This window comes from Nansenia antarctica (genome assembly GCF_963989245.1).
Source record: "Nansenia antarctica genome assembly, chromosome: 7".
In the NCBI taxonomy this organism is placed as follows: Eukaryota; Metazoa; Chordata; class Actinopteri; order Argentiniformes; family Microstomatidae; genus Nansenia; species Nansenia antarctica.
Window position 1 is genome coordinate 3,763,479 of NC_137677.1, and position 21,738 is coordinate 3,785,216.

General features: G+C 42.2%; 3 protein-coding genes across 4 annotated transcripts; 1 reads left to right on the plus strand and 2 right to left on the minus strand.

Moving 5' to 3' along the window:
• Positions 1-960: 960 nt before the first annotated feature.
• malt2 (MALT paracaspase 2) lies at positions 961-12,053 on the minus strand (the record flags this gene model as incomplete). The annotated part of the gene is made up of 16 exons (XM_080536006.1): positions 961-1,446; positions 1,981-2,121; positions 2,976-3,136; positions 3,598-3,747; positions 4,326-4,453; positions 5,417-5,491; positions 5,604-5,781; positions 6,400-6,603; positions 7,012-7,056; positions 7,177-7,221; positions 7,474-7,570; positions 8,266-8,453; positions 9,586-9,736; positions 10,167-10,297; positions 11,331-11,497; positions 11,917-12,053. 16 exons carry the CDS (start codon positions 12,051-12,053, stop codon positions 961-963), a joined length of 2,484 nt encoding a protein of 827 aa, XP_080392132.1.
• Positions 12,054-13,741: 1,688 nt separating this feature from the next.
• Positions 13,742-17,349, minus strand: mrpl54 (mitochondrial ribosomal protein L54). The gene is made up of 3 exons (XM_080535488.1): positions 17,152-17,349; positions 15,261-15,417; positions 13,742-14,581 (listed from the first exon to the last, which is right to left on the minus strand). Exons 1-3 carry the CDS (start codon positions 17,279-17,281, stop codon positions 14,449-14,451), a joined length of 420 nt encoding a protein of 139 aa, XP_080391614.1. The 5' UTR covers positions 17,282-17,349; the 3' UTR covers positions 13,742-14,448.
• Positions 17,350-17,932: 583 nt separating this feature from the next.
• On the plus strand, positions 17,933-21,354 carry fam32a (family with sequence similarity 32 member A). Of its 2 annotated transcripts, none has more exons than XM_080537368.1 (4): positions 17,933-18,013; positions 19,727-19,868; positions 20,313-20,366; positions 21,029-21,354. In XM_080537368.1, the coding sequence occupies exons 1-4, from the start codon at positions 17,940-17,942 to the stop codon at positions 21,095-21,097; spliced, it is 339 nt and encodes a 112-aa protein (XP_080393494.1). In that variant the 5' UTR covers positions 17,933-17,939; the 3' UTR covers positions 21,098-21,354. The 2 variants fall into 2 exon arrangements, with proteins under 2 accessions (XP_080393494.1, XP_080393493.1); XM_080537367.1 differs by lacking the exon at positions 17,933-18,013 and adding an exon at positions 18,864-19,191.
• The last annotated feature ends 384 nt before the right edge of the window (positions 21,355-21,738 follow it).

Below are 21,738 nucleotides of genomic sequence, written 5' to 3' on the forward strand. Positions count from 1 at the left end.
TTTCTGGTTGTACAGTAAATGTCAAGGGGGTGCATTACAGAAAAGCAAATTACTGTATGTCAAATTAATGGGAAGTCCATGTATTATGAATCAGGTGTTATTCCTGACCAATTAAATTAGAGATTAGAGTTTTCCAGTGTTTTTCAGTCCACGGTCATAGCATGCTTCCTTTTGGATGCATCACAGTAAGCACCAACATAGTTATTAGTTTAAAGGCAGAAATTACTTCAGAAAAATTGATTGAATTCCAGTGTACCCTTATACAATAATGCCCAATGTACACAACATAATGAAGAATTATCTAACTTGTAGTAGGTTTCTTTTTTTATAAAAGTAAAGAGATTTAACACGTGTAAAACATGCTGCGATGATGTAGCTAACTGTAGGCCTACATGCATATGATTTGACAGTAAACCAGTTTGACAGTAAACCAGAATAGGCAAAGTATTCACATATCATATCATATCACCTGTACTGTCCAGTCTTTTCCAAACTGCAGGGAATTGTTCATAAAACATAAGAGTAGGGAGCATTATTTCAAATGGGTGAAATTTCCATCTTTTAGTTGTCTTCTGTGAAACAAGTTACAATAGTCATTTGGAACAACAAAGGGATATGTCTCAAAACAATTTTATTAAGTCATGTAATTAGTAATGTTTGTTTACAATGGGGGGTTTTTTCAATGTTTTTTTTTTTTTTTACAAACCATCATGTAAGAAAAATCCTGAACTTTTCATTCACTTTATACATAACCACAGTAGCACACACAACACATTTTCATTATATATATATATAATCTAATAAATATATTTTTGGTTGTTGTTTGTTTTGTTTTGTTTTACATACAGAGCAGTTTATAGAATACATTTTGTAAAGTAAGTTGCACAATAAGTTAATGCATATAGACCAAACAGAATGGGACGCCTGTCGACGTCGGCTTAAAACTGAGAGTAGACATGACTAACAGGAATGGAAATTATACATGTTACTGAACTTATACGTGAGGTCATCTCCATCACCATGAGGCAAGCTTTTGCTTGTCGTAAGAGGCTGAGGGGCATCAGAATCCAACACTTCAGGACATTCACTCTCCACAGGTAGATTGACCTTCCTAGTAGCTGAAGATGTGGTGGCAGAGGCAGATGACTCTCCAGCAGGCTGGGAGTAATAGGACCAGGTAGTAGAGGCCGAACCGATGGAGGAAGTCTCTGAGGCAGGGAAGCTTTGCCCAAAGCCCTCTGGGAAGGAGGAGGACTCGGGGAGGCTGAACGTTTGAAGGTCGAAGGAGGAGGAGGAGGTCGCAGAGCTGGAGCGGGTGAGACGCGGTTCGTAGAGGTTCAGCTTGGAGACCAGCGGTTTCCCCACGCTGACGGTTTGCCTCTCTTGCACCTCCTCATCCAAGTTCAAATACTGGTACTGAAGACACACTGTGAACGTCAGCTCCGTCTGAAATTAAAGCATAGGCAAAGAGAGACTGTCAGAACTATATATCAGGGATATAAACTGGTGATGACCCAAAAAGGTGACACATTTTTTTGGGACTGAAAACAAAGAACATTTATGAATATGTTGAGGTAAAAACGGCTAAAAGGTGACATGTTTGCACCCCTGAAATATGTTTTAATAGGCAGTTACCATAAGGAATACAGTCAAAGTTTAATCAACAAGACATACTCAAACTCTTATAATACACAGTTAGGAGGTTATCACTTTATTGACTAGGGTAGGAATTACTGGGCATTTACTGTACAAACATGCATTACATTGATGTGTTGCGTGTACCCATGTATGTCAATGCCCAGTAATTCCTACCCTAGTCAATAAAGTGATAACCTCCTAACTGTGTATATAAGAGTTTGAGTATGTCTTGTTGATTAAACGTTGACTGTATTCCTTATGGTGTCTGAACATTAACATTGGTCCAGTCTAGTGTTTGTGAAGGTTAACCCAAAGAACGAATATGTGCGATCAGAACTGGACCTTGAGTCTCTGAAGGCTCTTGAGACGGGTGTAGAGGCTGGGCTCCTCCGGCGCTGGCAGCAGGTTTCTCATGGTCGGTAGTAAACTGCCTGCTTCTAACAGGCTCTCCTGGTTACACTTCTTCAGGTCGATGTCCAGACCCTGCCATAGGACGCAAGAGTATAATAATTATAATAATTATAACAATAATAACTACTGTATAGCGCCTTTCAAACAACCCAAGGATGCTTTACAATTCTAAGGGAAATGATCAGACAGACAAAACAGAAAACAAACAAAGCAAAACTGAAACATTGACTAGGGGCCAAAGGCCTTGGTGAACAGATGTAATTTGAAGCTCACAGCTTCAAGCTTGTTTGCATTACTCCCTTCTGGACAGCGCTACAGGGCCACCAGGACAAAAACATCACGCCACTTGAACAGTTTCTTCCCCAAAGCCACAGCCCTTCTCAACAACTGCTGATCATTGCACCTTGCACTTTACATGTTCTTGCACTTAGTTGTACAGTATTTATTCATAATATTCACTCATATTGGTACTGTATATTTTGTCTTGAGTATTGTCGTGTTGTCGTCTTGCTGTTGTATGTACTGTAGCTTGTTTAGTATGGTAGAATACCAAGTCATGTTCCTAGTGCACTGCACATGGTGAATAAAGTTGAATTGAATTGAATTGAATTGAAGGAGTCCAGGGTGGGGGCGTTGCGGATCACTATGGGGAGTATGACAATGAAACTATGAAGCTATATAATAATATGTATATTTACAGATGTAATTGTAGCCATTACCCATTTTATAGGATTGAAATACACTTAAGGAAAGTATCAAAGCCATCTACATCTACAAGAGGCCTACATAAAAGAATGAAAAATGTAACCACTCTAAAATCTGACACTTTTCATAATAATGTAATGATTGATAAAGATAATAAAGCCTGATTATACTGCACCTGATTGAGACATTATTGAGACATTTGGTACAACTGACCGACTCACCTCAGGGGGGAAGTCTGTGAGCTGGGCGTAACAGGACGCGATGTCCTTAGGCTGCTCCAGTATCCTGGTGTAGATGATCATGATGTTGGAGAACTCTGCAGCGAAGCCCAGCTGCACCTTCACACCGCAATCGAACTGCAGGTTGCGGCTCTCTGGTAGAACTGGGCAGAGACAAGGCAACACTATCGTTAGGCATTCATACAGTGTGTATGTTACGGTAAATGTGGGAAAACGGTACATGTGGGAAAACTAGGGTTAGGGTTAGTTGCTAGGGTGCTAGGGTTAAGGTTAGGGTTAGGGTTAGGGATAGGGTTAGGGTTAGGGTTAGGGTTAGACCTGCCAGCATGTACCAAGTCACCCTAGCACCTAACCCTAACCCTAGTTTTCCCACATGTACCATATTCCCACATGAACCGTAACATATACATGGTGGGCGTTGTAGTTCTAGTGGATTCATGAAATTGCAATTTACTTACCTGATTCAACTAACCAGTAAGCATTTGACAAATTGAAACAGTTGTGTTAGTGCTACAGTAGTCTAAAACAGAAAGACTGGCTTATGGTGAGGTGGTTGACTGGTGGTTTATGGTGAGGTGGTTGTGGTTGTGTTCAGAGGACTGACCGTGTGCGATGGCCCACTGCAGGTTGCGTGCGGACGTGGTGGCGGGACAGTCAGAGCTCTGGATGCGGTCGGTGAGGGCACGCCGCTCTGATAGGTTACTGCGTAGCTCCAGAGCCTGCCTCCCCCGCGTGATCTCACAGTGACCCATGTCTGTAAACATACAGAAACAGAGGGAGGAACTAAGAGTCTACATAAGCTTATACAGTATTAATGCACATACAACTTGCTAGAAACAAATACAAAGTAGTGGATGTTTTCATTTGCAATACCAAGTATTAGTAAAAGATAATACATAATGTCAACAACACAATACATATTCAGCCTTATTGAACGGATTGTGGGTATCCGGTTGTTAAGTCGTGACGCGTTTCCAGGTCCAACGTTGGCTGAGGCGCTCTCTTCGAAATGCCTCAGTAATAATAATAATTCATTATATTTATATAGCGCTTTTCCGAGGCTCAAAGACGCTGACAATATGGGAAAAACGGGAAAGTGCTGTGTCCCTTGTTGTATGAATAGATCCAAGTCTAAAAAATGATTGAACTGTCATTTTTTTGTCTGCTTTAGTACACTGGTACTCTGGTGCAGGGAAGTTTTTGTTTGGACCCGGAAATTGTTAAACGTCATGCGTGACGTCAGACTTAACAACCGAATTGAATGTAGGCCAAGAATGAGTGCATTGAATATATTTAGTATGAAGTATTAAGTAATAAATGCAACCCTCGTACCTTCAGCCACTCTGTCGAGCATCACAGTGACCTTGTCGTCCTCCATCAGTCTCTTCTTGAGGAACCTGATGAAGATGCCGTTGGACAGGTCGTCCTTGTTGACCTCGTAGGCCTCTGCGTCCACACACCTGGACACATTCAGACATGAACAAACACACCGCCACACCAACACCCAACCCCAAACCGACCCCTAGTCCCTCCCTCCCTGTGCACTTACTCCCTTCTGGACAGCGGTACAGGGCCACCAGGACAAAAACATCACGCCACTTCAACAGTTTCTTCCCCAAAGCCACAGCCTTCCTCAATAACTCCTGATCATTGCACCTTGCACTTTACATGTTCTTGCACTTAGTTGTACAGTATATTTATTCATAATATTCACTCATATTGGTACTGTATATTTTGTCTTGAGTTTTGTTGTATTGTTGTCTTGCTGTTGTATGTACTGTAGCTTGTTTGGCATGGTAGAATACCAAGTCATGTTCCTAGTGCACTGCACATGGCGAATAAAGTTGAATTGAAAATGTAATTGTACAGATCTGAGATGATTGGATAGGTGTAAGCAATACGGTAATCGTTTCACCGTGTCTTCTGACAGACAGGGTGGATTTTCTTTTCCATAATACTCAAACTAACTCAATCCTCTATGGTCGACACAAGAACACAGGGCCCGCTGTGTATAATAAGCAGGGTTCCTACAAGTTTCAACAAGTCAAATTTAAGACCCTTTTAGACCTTTTTTAGACCTTTTTGAATAGAATTGTAGACCTATTCGCAACACCATATGATAGCTTTTTGTCATCCTCGAGGTGATGAAATTAGGGATTTCACTGCCACACAGACAAAAAAGGAAGGGAATTGGCATTTTTTTGGGTTCCAGCTTGATTAATTTCCACGTAAATAGATGTGGTCAGACTGATTTCCTTGCAGGATCTAATTTTTAAGACCTAGCACCTAATTTTTAGACCGAATAACTGAAATGTGCAACCTTTTTAGGCCTTATAAATTGGATTGCTGGATTTTAGACTTTAAGGCTTTTTAAGACCAGTGCGGGAACCCTGAATAAGAAGATGGAGGTCCAAGCAACTTACGTAGCGTAACCGAACACTATGTTCGCTGTCACTTTCAGCGGGCCCGGCTGTTGAATTATGTCATCGTTCAGGTTTCTAAGAACAATGCAGGTTAGAATGCAGACATGAATCAGATAAACTAACAACATCCTCATAATAATGTCATAGCATTGTGGTTATCGATCAATGATGATACGAGTGTACGTACCTTTTGCGACACATGTCCAACAGGAAGACATTGAGACCCGTCTCTCGTTCCTGCATCCTCTGTAACACGTCCTGCACCCACAGACAGTTCTCTGACGTGTGGGAGGCGGGGGCGTCGATGGGCACCATGAAGCTGTTACCGAAGTTCTCGTAACCATGACCCGCAAAGTACAGCAACCCTGGAATGGCACATACAGGTCAGGAAGAGAGGGGGGGGGGGGGTTAGAAACTACTACTACACTACTACATATGATTTAAGTATGATTTAAGGACAGTACATGTACATGTCATTCCAACTTTCTCAGATTTATTCCTGCGGCACTGATTTTCATCCGTCCTCACTCATCAAGGACACACCTTATGTGAATGGAATGAATGGAATCTCTGGCAAATCCGTGCCAATAACCAATCAAAATCTTCTTCACATACAAACTACGTGGGCTTTATAGTGCCGAGAGACGGGAGTGGTAGGCGGCGTATCAAATGTCACAGCTAAACGTTTAATGCAGGACATGAACGATTGTCAACAACACACTCAGAGCAGTAGAACTGAACTAAACAACTCGGGTACCACACACTTAACTGTCCGTGCGGAACAATACTCCCAACCCATTCCGTGGGTGAATTATGTCAACCCACCACAATCTATACAATTTGAGGAAAATATACCAGCAGTACTGTGAAACTAAAGAAGAGTAACCCTTGAAATCAATTCAAGAGCACTATGGGCCAAGTGTTGGGCTACAACAACAATGTGCATGGCATGCTGTGGTGGAGCCCCCAGGCCCCGAACTGACCATAGACGCCTCTGTCGAGCAGCAGCAGGAACTCTGTCACAGCGCTATGCATCTCCTGCCAGTTGAGGTCCAGCAGAGACACCACCTTGAAGTCCAGCTGCCTCAACAGGTTAGTCAGCTCGTGCACGTCTGCCATGGGCGCACGCAGAGGTCTGAGGTGCTGGTAGTTCATGTTGCCCATTAGCAGGGCCACCTTATCTGTGGCTGGAGAGGAGAGGGGGGAGAGAGAGAGAGAGAGAGAGAGAGAGAGAGAGAGAGAGAGAGAGAGAGAGAGAGAGAGGGAGAGAGAGAGAGCGAGAGAGAGAGAGGGAGAGAAAGAGAGAGGGGGAGAGAAAGAGAGAGGGAGTAGGAGTGTGTGTGTGTGTGTGTGTGTGTGAGAGAGAGAGAGAGAAAGAGAGAGAGAGAGGGAGAGAGAGGGAGAGAGAGAAATACTTCAGAACATTATGACCTGTACTTTAAATAGTATTGAAGTTGAATAACAATAATACTGTATGGTATACTCATTCTACACCAGATAAATTGTTGATTTATACAATATGTTTCTCCTGCATCTCCCTATTGGTTGTGTGGGAAATATATAATGTACGTATGGAAATTTGCTATTGCACATACCATAGAATTTACTCATCTGCCTAGCAGGGCTGCTTGGAGCGACAGCTGTAAACAGAGATTATATATCGTCATAAACAGACGACATTATTAAGTCAAAAACAGTCAATAACAATAATATACTGCATGTAAAAAAGGGAAGCTGATTGTAATACAACACAATAATACCTGCAGGGGCGTCTACTTCTCCCCAGTTCACATCCGAGCGTGGGCCTACGGTAACCACAAAGCAGGAAGTTATTCACCCCAGGTTGTCATATACTTTCAATGGCGTTGAAAACAACAACAGCTATTCATAGAACTGGAAATAATGATTCAACCGCTTCAAGTAAGTAAGGAATCCATGAAACTTTGCCAAACAAACACCCGATTCAACATCAATTAGTGTCTAAAGTCTGACCTTAGTCAGACCACAGTCATATCCAACGATACCACCAATTGCCAGACAGACAACGTTTCTCTCACCGATGTTGATGTGGATGCTGTTGCTCCACACCTCGTGGTAGAGGTTGAACACTCTGCAGCAGTACTGTCCTCTGTCTGCCGTGGTTACGCATGGGATCTACAGTACACACACACACCATGACACACATGGAATAGAATAGGATAGAATCAAATATTATTCCACCCCCCCTACAGCAACACATGTATGAAAATCATACATACATGGGGACAACCCATAATCATAATACTACAGAACATATGGGCAAAAGGCTGCAACTTGATTTTGCCACAACAAGATGGCACAGGAGTCCCATGTAATTCGGTCGTTAAGTCTCACGTCAAACGGGTCCAAACCAGGAATCCCCCGCACCAGAGTACCAGTGTACTACAGCGGTAGAATGACAGTTCAATCGTTTTTTAGACTCGGATCTATTCATACAACAAGGGACACAGCAGCACTTTCCCGTTTTCCCCATATTGTCAGCGTCTTTGAGCCTTGGAAAAGCGCTATATAAATATAATGAATTATTATTATTACTGAGGCATTTCCAAGAGAGCGCCTCAGCCAACGTTGGACCCGGAAACACGTCACGACTTAACAACCGAATTCTGATACAGTGAGACTTTTAAGATGGAGTCCAGTGGGGGCATGACAATTTCTCATTTACCTGAACTCTTACCTGAATTTCAGGTTTGAGGGGTTGTCTAGAGTGGTGGGAGGTTTCAGTGTGTAATTAATATGTATGACCCAGAAAGTAAATGGTGGGTGTAGCTGAAATAAACAACAGTATTAGGTGACCCAAATGCACTAACCCTCAGTGAGCATGTCTTGCCCTTTGGCATGGGTTCCCTGTTGCGGTACCACTGGTATTGTGCAGGAGGGTTGGCCTCAGCGTGGCACTCCAGACACAGAGAGTCCCCCTCAGACATGGCCTTGGTCTGGGGCTGGCAGACGATACGCAGCCCGCTGGCTGAGGGCGGGAAGAAGCTGCTACTGGCATCTAGAACATCACCAAGGAGACGGTTTTGGTTTGGCCATAGGAGTAATACAATTAAATTAAATTAAATTCAACTTTATTCGCCGTGTGCAGTGCACTAGGAACATGACTTGGTATTCTACCATGCTAAGCTACAGTACAAGTACAAGCTACAGTACATAAAACAGCAAGACGACAATACAACAAAACTCAAGACAAAATACTGTATACAGTACCAATATGAGTGAATATTATGAATAAATATACTGTACAAGGGGGAAACAGTAACTACTACATTGTTACTCATGGTGATAAATCCCCAAAAGGGTTAGGGTTAGAGGTGCCTAGACGCCAAAACAAAATAAGTCATGATCAAACACCCACATCTAGACAACAACATACAATATATTGCCATATACATTTTACTCTATGTTCCAATACCAGCATCACTTCCATTCCATTCTTGGTTTATCAGCTACATGAGACTTCCTGACTGAACTAAAGTATATTCGGTTGTTAAGTCTGACGTCACGCGTGACGTTTAGCAATTTCCGGGTCCAACACAGAAATTCCCCGCACCAGAGTACCAGTGTACTAAAGCACCAGAGTACCAGTGTACTAAAGCACCAGAGTACCAGTGTACTAAAGCACCAGAGTACCAGTGTACTAAAGCACCAGAGTACCAGTGTACTAAAGCACCATAGTACCAGTGTACTAAAGCACCATAGTACCAGTGTACTAAAGCACCATAGTACCAGTGTACTAAAGCACCATAGTACCAGTGTACTAAAGCACCAGAGTACCAGTGTACTAAAGCACCAGAGTACCAGTGTACTAAAGCACCAGAGTACCAGTGTACTAAAGCACCAGAGTACCAGTGTACTAAAGCACCAGAGTACCAGTGTACTACAGCGGTAGAATGACAGTTCAACCGTTTTTTAGACTGGGATCTATTCATACAACAAGGGACGCAGCACTTTCCCGTTATTCCCATATTGTCAGTGTCTTTGAGCCTCGGAAAAGCTCTATACAAATATAATGAATTATTATTATTATTACTGAGGCATTTCGAAGAGAGCGCCTCAGCCAACGTTGGACCCGGAAACACGTCACAACTTAACAACCGAATTCTGACAGCTGATTATTATTAGCTTACCTGAGCTGGAGCCATCTGACCTGACCAGGCGCACCTGAGCCCACTGGGTGAAGATGAAGTTCTCTGCGTAGTTAACCCGGCATATGTAGTGTCCCTTATGGCCTGTGGTTACCGGGCAGATCACCAGCTCTGGACTATTTCCCCCCAGCACCTAAAACAGACAACATGTATAGATTTGCAGGTGGTTCACAGTAGAAGCTCCTCCAACAGTTGTCGTACTGTAAGTTCAATATAATGATAATGGTTTGCATTTCATAGGTATAGCAGTTTCTCATCTCAAATATGCTTTAATGCATGTTAAATGGGGGTAGCATGGTTATATTGGCACTATTACCCGTGTTTTATTGTTATTACAGCAGTGGTTTTCAACCCTCTCCTCGGGGACCACCATATTTGATCTGTTCCACCACCAGCACACATGACTCAACTAATCAAGTACAACCCATAATTGCTTTGCACTTGATTAGTTGAATCAGGTGAGCTGGTGGTGGAACAGATCAAATATGTGGAACGGCTGGTGGTCCCCGTGGAGAGGATTGAAAACCACTGTATTACAGTAGAAGTGTAACTGTAGGACCGACCTCGTCTTTGCCTCTGAACCACTGGTACCCTAGCCCAACAGGACCAGCGGCCTGGCAGGTCAGAAGCACTCTGCCTCCTTCTGGAACGTTCTGGGGCTGCGGCTGCACTGTGATCTGGATCTGCTCCGTCACTGCACAGCACATGCACACACAAACAAATAAGACATACACACATTCACCACAAATATTCACAGGTGAACATTTTGAATTTCTCCACAACACTAAACACGGAGTCTATTGAGTTTACACTGACCTATCGTATGCCAGATTTGTGTTTACTTACTACCTGGAAAGTACCATTGACTCTCAGTCCAGTTAGTTTGAATTACATTGACAATCAACTGTCTTCACCTATGCAGTGATTTGTAATGGTAAAATGGTAAATGGACTGTACTTATATAGCGCCTTTTTTGCTGCTCCAAAGGGCTTTACAACGGCCTCTCATTCACCCATTCACACACACATTCACACACCAATGGCGGCAAGCTGCCATGCAAGGCGCTGGCCCGCTCACTGGGAGCAATTTTGGGGTTCAGTTTGGGCTTCAGTGTCTTGCCCAAGGACACTTCGACATGTGGCCAGCCAGGGCTCGAACCGCCGATGTGCCAACCTTGTGAACATTTTGAATTTCTCCACAACAAAAAACACTGAGTTTACGCTGACCTACCGTACGCCAGATTTGTGTTTACTTACTACCTGGAAAGTACCATTGACTCTCAGTCCAGTTAGTTTGAATAACATTGACAATCAGTTGATTGTCAATGTAATTCACCTATGCAGTGATTTGTAATGGTAAAATGGTAAATGGACTGCACTTATATAGCTCCTTTTTGCTTCTCCAAAGCTGCTCCAAAGCGCTTTACAACGGCCTCTCATTCACCCATTCACACACACATTCACACACCAATGGCGGCAAGCTACCCTGCGAGCCGCCGGCCCCGCTCACTGAGAGCAATTGTTGGGGTTCAGTGTCTTGCCCAAGGACACTTCGACATGTGGCCAGCCGGGGCTCGAACCGCCGATCTGCCAACCTTGTGCTCATTAGACGGCGACTCTCCTGAGACACAGCCCCCACCCCTGAAAGTACCATTGACTCTCAGTCCAGTTAGTTTGAATGACATCGACAATGAACTGTCTTCACCTATGCAGTGATTTGTAACGTACCTATGACCGTGAGGTACCGCACAGCCTCCTGGTGGTCCATCTTCTTCAGGCAGTGGAGCAGGAAGCCCAGGGTGCAGGAGCGGTCGGCCAGCCGGGCCAGGAGGTAGCGGCCAGGGCTGCCGGTGGGACTGAGCACCTGGAGCGAGCAGCTGGTCAACTCCTTCTCACTGCATGGAAGGAACCAGCCAGAACAAACCACTGTCAATGGGATTGATGGAGATCACAAGTCGTGAGTTTAGAATGATAAGGTTCTATCTCCGTTTAGGGCAGTTCAGAGATATTGAGCGTCAAAGTTTTTATATTCCATTATGTTTTGTGAGATGGAACCTTTGTATTTTATGAATTACTAACTCAAAAATGTCAGCATTTTAAAAAATAACACCACACAGGCATTAATAAACACCTAATGGATCAGATTATGTAAAAAACTCAATTTTGACTAAAATGGAGATAGAACCTTATAGATCTAACGTCACAAAATGTCTATGTGCCGCAGCAGGACTGTGTTAGCCCGCTGAGCTTCAGTTCATGCATCATCAGTTCAGTTCATCCAAGGCAACGTTACTCATGAGGTGTGATGTTTTACCTGCAGCGATATCGAGGTTGCTCATTCACTACACTGGCCAGTTGTTTCCATCCACATGTTGCATTGTCCAGTATGTCTCCTAACATGCTTAAAGCACTGTCACTCAAAGTCCCCAGGCTCCTATTCCAGTCACCCATCTCTGCCAGTTCTATTGTGTCTTCAATTAATGCTGTCCTATTTGGAGGGAGGAAGAAAAGATGAATAGTACTTTATGGTTATTGTTTACCAAGCATAGTTTACTTTCTACAACTCTCACAGGGTCTGTGATTGTAAACTTGAGGGCTGAAGTCATGTTGATGTAGGGGCTCTGGGGTGCCAGTCACGCCTGTGTGAGTGAGTGTGACAGACAGACGCACTACAGAAGACGCATTGTTGCCACTTCCACTGATGTGTGACTGCCTGGGTACGAACACTAGAAGCTCAGCTTCTACCCCAGGGCCATTCAGGCCCTGAACACAGCAAAGAAAACACTGAAACACATATGTGTACATTTCAAACCTGCAAACTGCGACACTTTAAATGAATGTGCAATAACACTATGTGCAATATGACAACCCTAGGGTACATAAGGTTCAGAGAATAGGAAATGTTAGAATAGGTATAGCATAGCATAGAGTACAGCACAGGTATTTATTTGTATAGTATAGTATAGTGGATAGTGTACATAGCCTTTATTTATGTAAACCAGCTCTTTTCCCTTCTTGTTTTTAGTTTTTTTTTCCTAGCACCAGGGGAGCCCCCCCTCCCAAATGTCGTTGTATGGTACCTGTACTGTATTAATGACAATAAAGACCATTCATTCATTCATTCATTCATTCATTCATATAGCCCACACGCACATAATTCATCTTATTCATAACTCATATTATCAATGAATGTAGAATCAATGACTACAATGTTACAACTAACTACATATTAGGGCTACAATAGCCTATTAGATGAACACACTATAATAGATGGGTTTTAAAATGTTATCTACGCCCCGGATCATTTTCAGGAAATAAATGATGTCTGTGTGCGTCAGTAACACCAACTAAAGTAAATCCATCCGGTCGATTTGAACGATTTTAAGAAATGTGATTTAAAAAGATAAATGTGTTAGGGTTAAGGTTAAGGACAAGTCAATAGGCTACAGGCTCTTCTGTAAGCGCAGAGGAGAGAAGGCAATGGACATCATTTACCTGAGTTCTGCGGCTTCCGGAATGAACCGAATATGATGTTTCCTCGTATGTGAATATGAATATGCGCCCTAGGTTATAGTTTATCTGTCTAGATCTATGAATGCATTCATACCCCTCTCCACTTGTTCCGATGCTCAGATCACCAACTCTTAATCCATCCACATCAGAAGTCAATCTCAAGCATTTCGAAAGTACGTTTTTTCCACTCTGTCTGTGTCGCTCGAGTTGATTCCTCTTCGTACAATAAAGTGAACAAATTGACTTGTTTCTCATTTCGGTTCCTCTTTTTTTCTGCCATCCCTTTTATTTGCATGAAATTAACCATGTCCCCCACCCCCACCTTGCTGACATGTACTTTCATCTTCCCCGTGCAAATAGAATCACATTAATCGAAGCATCAAGTTAAAGTTCAGTTATGGGGCAAAATAAGTCAAATCATTATAATAATAATAATAATAATAATACATTTTATTTATGGGCGCCTTTCAAGGCTCTCAAGTTCAGTTATGGGCCAAAATAAGTTGAAAGATAAATCAAATAATAAGCAACTATCTTATTGCATAATTATCAAACATGCACACCACATCTTCAATTTAATTCAAAAAGCAATATTTATTCAACATTAATAAACATAATCTGACATGAAACAAGTCGACCTCAAAAGGTATGTTAAGTGTTCTCAGGCAAGGCCATTCATTTATTATCTTCTGAATTCTCTCAAACCACTGTCTTGGATCATGTATCAGATGACATACCTTTCTGCAAGTTCTAACAGCTAAACTGTACTCATGACAAAGTTCAAATTTTAACCAAGAACTCAGGCAAATGCTGAGATGGGGTGTGTAATCAACTTCCTTGTAGCCTTTATTTATTACCAGCAATGGTCACAAGAGAACAGATCCTGGCATTGACTTTTGTACTAAAAAGAGCCATTAAGAGCTGTTTCATGGTGGGAGTTCTGTATCAACAGAAAGACAGAGGCTGGATGTATGGGGTTGTTAAGTCTGACGTCAATTTCCGGGTCCAAACCAAACCAAAACTTCCCCGCACCAGAGTACCAGTGTACTAAAGCGGTAGACAGTTCAATCGTTTTTTTAGACTGATCTATTTATACAACAAGGGACACAGCACTTTCCCGTTTTTCCCATATTGTCAGCGTCTTTGAGCCTTGGAAAAGCGCTATACAAATATAATGAATTATTATTATTACTGAGGCATTTCGAAGAGAGCGCCTCAGCCAACGTTGGACCCGGAAACACGTCACGACTTAACAGCTCCATCGTCAGTCAGATGGTTACAGCAATGCTGCAGTGTCTGGCACATGGAGGGGACTGCATCTCTGCTCTGTGTTCTAGAACTTCTTCCCTTTGTGTAGCCTGTTGAAGCGCATCATGTGCTCTTTCCTCAGGACCTTCCAGTATTCACGGCTCTCTGGCTCCAGCTCTGTGAGCTTCTTAGGGGGACCCAACTCCAACTGGAACAGCCTGGGAGACGGAGAGGAGACAGAGGAGACAGAGGAGGCAGCAGAGATCAAATCTACACGTTAAATAATATCAGGGTTCCCACACCTTCTGAAACATCAAAATCAAGCACCTTTCAAGGACTTTCATGACTCAACTCCCTCAAGTTCAATGACCCAAACACGGCATTGTTACCAGACACCAGACCAGACACCAGACACCAGACCAGACACCAGACACCAGGCCAGACACCAGACCAGACAGCAGTGATTAAATCTACATGTTACGGTACATGTGGGAATACGGTACATGTGGGAAAACTAGGGTTAGGGTTAGGTGCTAGGGTGCTAGGGTTAGGGGTAGGGGTAGGGTTAGGATTAGGGTTAGGGTTAGGGTTAGACATGCCAGCATGTACCAAGTCAACGTAGCACCTAACCCTAACCCTAGTTTTCCCACATGTACCGTAACATACACATTAAATAATATGTACTTAAAGAATTACAAATCAATAACAAAGCATATAACATGTTGACAGGAGAATATTATTACTATTACAGGGCATTATTGACTTTTATTTGATACAGGAGCACATTAAAGTTAGACCTATACATCTCAAAATGTTCCCAAACACCACAACATATTTCATGTTATTATGTTCTCATCATTATGTTCTCATGGTAATAGTACTATTCTGAACACATACCACTCTGGGTATTCCTCGCGAGGTTTCAGTGCAGGGTCTTCCCCCTGCTTGAAGATGTTGACCCCAACAGCGTGAGAGGTTAGCATCACTGGGTCCTTACACACCTCTGGCCCAAGCTGGACATCTTTCACCATGCCTTTGCTCTTCCCTTTGGCAACTGAGAGAGAGAGGAGAGGGGACAAGATGACACAAATGGGAACAACCAAAAGATGTCAATGTGACTCTGATGCTAAAAAGATGCATAGCACATAGCAAATGCAAGCTCATTTTACATTGTCTTCACTAATGGGGTCCTTTAGAATAAAAGGCATAAGTCAGCAATATTGAGAAGTCTTGGAAAACAGAACTGTGATTAAGTGCAAGGCGGTGAACAAGTTATTTTAACATTTGACTGCGCCTTCTCACAGGAAGTTGTGACAGGAAGTCTGCCTCTAGCACTGTGGGCATGGTTGTGACCATAAAGTAGAGCACAGATTTACAGACTGAAATATGTATCTCACAGTCAGTGTTTCCAAGAATATCACAGCTACAATATACCTGCATTGTATTTTTTTTTGAATGAATGAATGAATGAATGAATGGACTTTATTGTCATTGCTACAGTACAGGTACCAAACAACGAAATTTAGGAGGGGTGGCTCCCCTGGTGTTAGGAAAGGGAAAAAAAAAACTTTTAGAAAAAGAATAAAATCACAAGAAGGTAAGGAGCTGGTTTACATAAATAAAGGCTATGTACACAATCCACTGTACTATACTGCACAGATAGTCAACTAGGGTTGTCATATTGCACAAAATTATTTTTTCACGTTATTTAAAGTGTCACAGTTTGCAGGCTTGAAATGAACATGTTTGTGCCTCAGCACTAGCTGCCATACAATCCGTCCAGACTGTCCTGGGCCCAGAACTTAGGCCTTTGCTGTGTTCAGGGCCTTGACGGCCCTGTGGTAGAAGCAGTTCTTCAGTCTGTTTGTCTTAGCGGCCGGGGTCCTGTACCTCCTTTTCGAGGGCAGCCTGATAAAGTGTACGTGCCCAGGGTGGGTCGGGTCCCTGGAGATCTTGGAGGCCTTCCTGAGACAGCGTGTGTTGTACAGCTCTTCCAGAGAGGGGAGGGGGGCGCCGGTGAAATGTACACACAATATATTGATTGGTGAAAAGTGGTGGTTATCATAAATCACGATGTACATGTTTGTAAACATTCAGCAGTGCTATTGGAGAAATGTAGGTATATTATATTATTAATTATAATATTGAGGTGCTGAAACTACCAGAGATGGTGCAGGTTTGGGCTGTTGCACAGAAGCATACAGACTGAATGAATGAATGAATGAATGAATGGTCTTTATTGTCATTAATATAGTACAGGTACCATACAACGACATTTGGGAGGGGGGGCTCCACTGGTGCTAGGAAAAAAATACTAAAGACAAGGGAAAAGAGCTGGTTTACATAAATAAAGGCTATGTACACTATCCACTATACTATACTATACAAATAAAACACTGTGCTGTACTCTATGCTATGCTATAAATATCCTAACATTTCCTATCTCTGAACCTTATGTACACGGGGGTTGTCATATTGCACATAGTATTGTTGCACATTCATTTAAAGTGTCGCAGTTTGCAGGTTTGAAATGTTCACAGTTGTGTTTCAGTATTGCACTTGATTACAATCTAGTAGCTGCCATCAAATTGTCCAGATTGTCCAGGGCCTAGAACCTAGGTCTTTGCTGTGTTGAAAGCAACTGTTAATGCGCATGTGCAGGTGATTTATTGGTTCTATGGTTATCCAGGGGTAACATTTTCTAGAAAAGCATCTTGAAATGAAGGTCAACCTTTCTACTTCTGAATATCCATGGTTAAGCAAGGAGAGAGAGGACACAGGCACTCACCGACTTTCTTGGCGTAGCCGCACGTTGGGATTCTGAACACCAGTTTATTAACACAAAGCCCCACAGATGTTGTATTGCTTGCAAGACATTTCATTCTCATTGCAGAGCAGAATAACCTGTACCCTGCCATCCTGTCTTTCTTTCTTTGGGGGTTAGATATTATTACAACAACATGTGTTTGACATTCATTCTCCTATTTCTTCTTCTTCTGCTTCTTTTCAGTTTGAATGGCGGTTTGCGACCAACTTGAGGCGCATTACCGCCACCTACCGGACTGTGTTTGGACGGCATATTTGACAGGGAAAACATTTTTTTTAAATGAAAGAAATAAACAAAATGGGGGGGGGGGGGGTTAAATCTTGTCTATCAACCCAGTATCTTTCAAACACTGAATTACCTGTTTCATTATCCTATTTCTGTGAACAACTTCTTCTTCTTGACAGAAAAGATAATACGACTGCACTGTGTCCTTGATGGGACATCACTGCCGCTCGGTGGGAGGAATGCATGGCACACCATATTAATTAATGTTGCTTTTTAATAGAGCCTTTTTTTTTAGCCTTTTAATTTAAAATGTTTATTGTTTTATCTTCCTGTTTTTAATTGTAGCACTCTGGGATTTCCTATGTAAAGTGCTTTTATAAATAACATTTATTATTATTATTATTATTATTATTATTACCACCCCGGCACGATAGGTGGCAGCAAAGAACAACTATTCCCAGCAAAACTACATTTCTCCTCCATCTGTCTACAATAACATCGCAAAGAAGAACTTCACGAAGAAGATGTCTGAGTACGCCACCGTGCAGAAAGGCTCTCTGAAGCTGAAAGGAGTTGGAAGCATTTCAGCCAGCAAGAAGTACGTATGTCCGTTTATTAAATCACTAATAGGGAGTACATATGTTCCAATACAATAGTTGATGTATCCGCTATTGCTCATGACAAAGGATAGGCCATGATGGTCTAAACGGATAGGCCATAGCTTGCTCGACGCCATTCATCCAGCAACACACAATCTTGCCAGACAGACAATCGAAACATCTTTTTCGTTGACTATTTTTGTGTTTGACTAGTGTGTATAGATTTGATGAATGACGTATGTATTTGCAAATCCATCCCTCTATTAAGTTGGGATGGACACAGCTCTAGCCCTTTATACATTATAGTTCCCTGTAAATTACATGAAATCCCAACAACAAACATGCAATGGGAATGGCATCATGCCCGGGTTAAGCACAACGCAGTGTTGCCAACTCCTCTGTAATGAAAGTAGCTGTTGGCTCTTCCGAAAGTAGCTAGATGACGTAATCAACTAATTTCTATAATATTATATTCTGAAAGGCTAAATGAATAATACAAAAAAAAAGGCTGAGCAGGTTTACAACTAGGCTCTCCGGGGAGATTATAGGCCTACTTGTTATATCCGGGATATGTTAGATGCTTTAGAGTAATCCCCCAAATGACCAGAACAAGTAGCTGAGATTTGTCACTGGTCGCTTTTGACTAATTAAGTCGCCATAGGGGGTCTGGAAAAAGTCGCCAGATATAGCGACAAAAAAGTCGCCAAGTTGGCAACACTGACTGAGCACAAGGCCCAGTAATCCAGCAGGTGGCGCTAATGCGACATACTCGAGGCCGGTTGTACCCAGAGAAGAAGAAGAAGAGGCAGACGGAAGTGGAACACGTCTCTCTTCTTGTTGACAACAAGATGGCGGCTGATAAGCAGTTGCTGGCCGTTGGGTTTCTAATGTTCGATCATTTCTCGAGCGCGATGTTCGAATCCCGCGTTCGACTGGAGGCAGAGCTGGAACGTAGCAGACGTCAGTACGAACGAGACAGGCGCGTGAGGCTGAGGCAGCACAGGAGGCGCAGAGCGGCGGTTGTCTTGGCGATTATCCAGGCTCACATCCAGGCTCACAGCATGGAGAGGAGACGGTGGAAGAGAGACGGTGGTCAGGGGTTTTGGTCAGATGTCCTGAGTAACTCTGACGGAGACCAGTGGAGAGAGCACTTTAGCATGTGGTGCAAAACATTTGGGTATGTGGGTGTGCCACAACTTTTAGAACCAAGCCAGACGAGAGACTTAACTACTCGCTGCAGTGGCGAAAACCTCCGAGAACTCGGCTGAGACTGGCACTTGTTCTGTGGTGGTTTTGTATTTACGACGTCGCTTTAGATTCGATTCGATTCGATTCACTTTATTGTCATTACATACAATACAAGACAATGCAACGAAATTATTGTGCGTCTAACCAGAAGTGCAAATAGCAATTATATTGCATTGATAAGTAGCAGTATTTACAGCAGTATAGCATCTATCTACAGTAAAGTGCAAATGGTAGCGTGATGTGCAATGAATGACATACCATGTCATACAATGGTGACTGGATGTATATGTGCAGTGGTATATATACATTGAGATTATATACAATGTGCTATGATACATATGATACATGTATGATAAATATACATACTGTAATATACAATATTTGGCAATTTTGTATTGCGCAATGTATTGTTGGCCTAGTCATCATTCCTTCGTATATTAATGTCAAATCCTTCATCTGTTTAGAAAGAAGAAGAGAGAGAAGGAGAGGAAGCGTCTGGAGCAGCAGGCCGTGACAAACCAAAACGAAGAGGATGAGGCCAACCGGGGATACGTTGACAAGAGAACACCGGCACAATACGCTTTTGACAAGATGCAGGAGAAGAGGGTGATTATCCTCAAGTCATAAAGAATAATGAGGGAACATTTAATGATCGTAGAGCACTAAAGCAGTGAGAGTATGTTGGTCTTGCAATACAAAAAAACTAATGAATGAATGAATCGTTTAATGACCACACGACCTAGGTCGGTGGAATTTGTTTTCGGTACAGGTGGAAAAGCTCATTACAGCACTGTCAGTTACATCAAACATACACACATTGCACATGACTATCACAATGGACATGTACACACATAACCACAAGACAAGAACATAGTCAATATTTACAACTTATAAAGTGCAGTACATCTGGCAGGGTTAGTGCAGTGAGTCAGGTGTTGAGGGTCCTTATAGCAGCGATTAGATTTCTAGGGTCAGGGTAAATTCCACACCTTGTGTTGACCTGTTCTCTCTTGAAAACATAATCTAATATCCCTTTCTTCTGTCTTTCAGCAAATGGAGAGGATTTTGAACAAAGCTGAAAAAACTCACAAGCGCAGAGTTGAGGTAATATTTTGTTATTTGTCAACACTGCATTACAATGCATTGAAACACAAGGGAGATATGTTTAGGTCTGGTTCTGGCACTGATGGCATGGATGGACAGAGGTTCTCTAACTCTTATCCAGTAGAGCTACAAGTATTTGTTCCAGCTCTGCCTGATAACACCTGTTCTAGATATTCAGTCTTAAGTATGAAGTGGACATCAGTAGTTGAATGAGCTGTGTTCGGGTGCTGGCCTGGAACGTATACATTAACACATTTTATACAACAGTTGGTTCCGACCAAGTGATTTGATTGGACAAGAGGCATTCCATGAGTGCTGATATACAGTATAACAGCACTGGGACTTTTAACTATATGGATCACTCCGAAATGACCGTTAATACAAAGTAGCTAGCCTGCAGATGTTTGTGTTCAGGTTACTAGGCAACAGTCCAGTTGCGGAACAATTTTTGTTGACGGGGCCAAAATAAATGATTCAATAAATAAACAAGTCAGAATCTGTTGTCACTTATTACTGTTAACTAATAAGTTGCGCCGTGCTGATATTCAGTATTACAGCACTCCCTCTCGTGTGATATTGCTTAAGTAGCTCTCCAGTAACAGCAGAGAACCCTGGTTTGTATAAACTCAGATGTGGAGTGTTCTGACTTTGTTTCATTACAGGATTTCAACCGCCACCTTGACACCCTGACGGAACATTACGACATCCCCAAGGTCAGCTGGACCAAATGAAGAGGACTCCTGGACTGCTTTTGTTTTAGCGTGTTTAGAATTTGCTTTTCTTTTCCCTATTAAGGTCATATTTTGTAATATCTCTTGTTGCATACTACACTGTACATTTCTGTTCCTCAAATTTAAAGTTTCTATTATTATTTTGTAATGTGTTAATTTGTGTGAATACATTTTAGTTTAATATGGATCAGCAGAATGTCAATTGATGGAAGAAGATTCTTGCTGTAAAACTACCGATTTGATTAAAATGATTTACTTCTCTTTATGGTTGTATATGGTTAAATATTGGCTTATTGCTGTCGAGAAGATGACACTTGATTAGAATACAAGATAGAATTGATTTCCACAGGCCCAGTGACATTTAAAAAAAATGTCCATTGTAAAGCCAACTTGTGAATTGCATTACTAACATGCATGTTGGCCAATCACTTCATTCATGTCTCAAAAGAAGCTCGTTCAACCACACACTGGCAACAATGTTCACTCAGAAAGCATACACAGTCATTCATAACATTCTGACTTACAAAACATTAACAACAGGGAGCATTACATATTTTGAATGATTTTCACAAGAATTAATATTTTGTTATAAAAATGGTTTGATTTATAGTAATCAGACAGAATAGTTGACTGTACAATTG

Excerpts from the sequence above, each read along its gene's own strand:
- mrpl54 (XM_080535488.1), bottom strand. The coding sequence starts at position 17,281 with ATGGCAGGGTACAGGTTATTCTGCTCTGCAATGAGAATGAAATGTCTT. Across the intron at positions 15,418-17,151 it reads CGGCTACGCCAAGAAAGTCG|TTGCCAAAGGGAAGAGCAAA; the intron begins GTGAGTGCCTGT and ends TCTCTCTCTCAG. Across the intron at positions 14,582-15,260 it reads CGCGAGGAATACCCAGAGTG|GCTGTTCCAGTTGGAGTTGG; the intron begins GTATGTGTTCAG and ends TCCGTCTCCCAG.
- fam32a (XM_080537367.1), top strand. The coding sequence starts at position 18,902 with ATGTTCGATCATTTCTCGAGCGCGATGTTCGAATCCCGCGTTCGACTG. Across the intron at positions 19,869-20,312 it reads ACAAGATGCAGGAGAAGAGG|CAAATGGAGAGGATTTTGAA; the intron begins GTGATTATCCTC and ends TCTGTCTTTCAG. Across the intron at positions 20,367-21,028 it reads CTCACAAGCGCAGAGTTGAG|GATTTCAACCGCCACCTTGA; the intron begins GTAATATTTTGT and ends GTTTCATTACAG.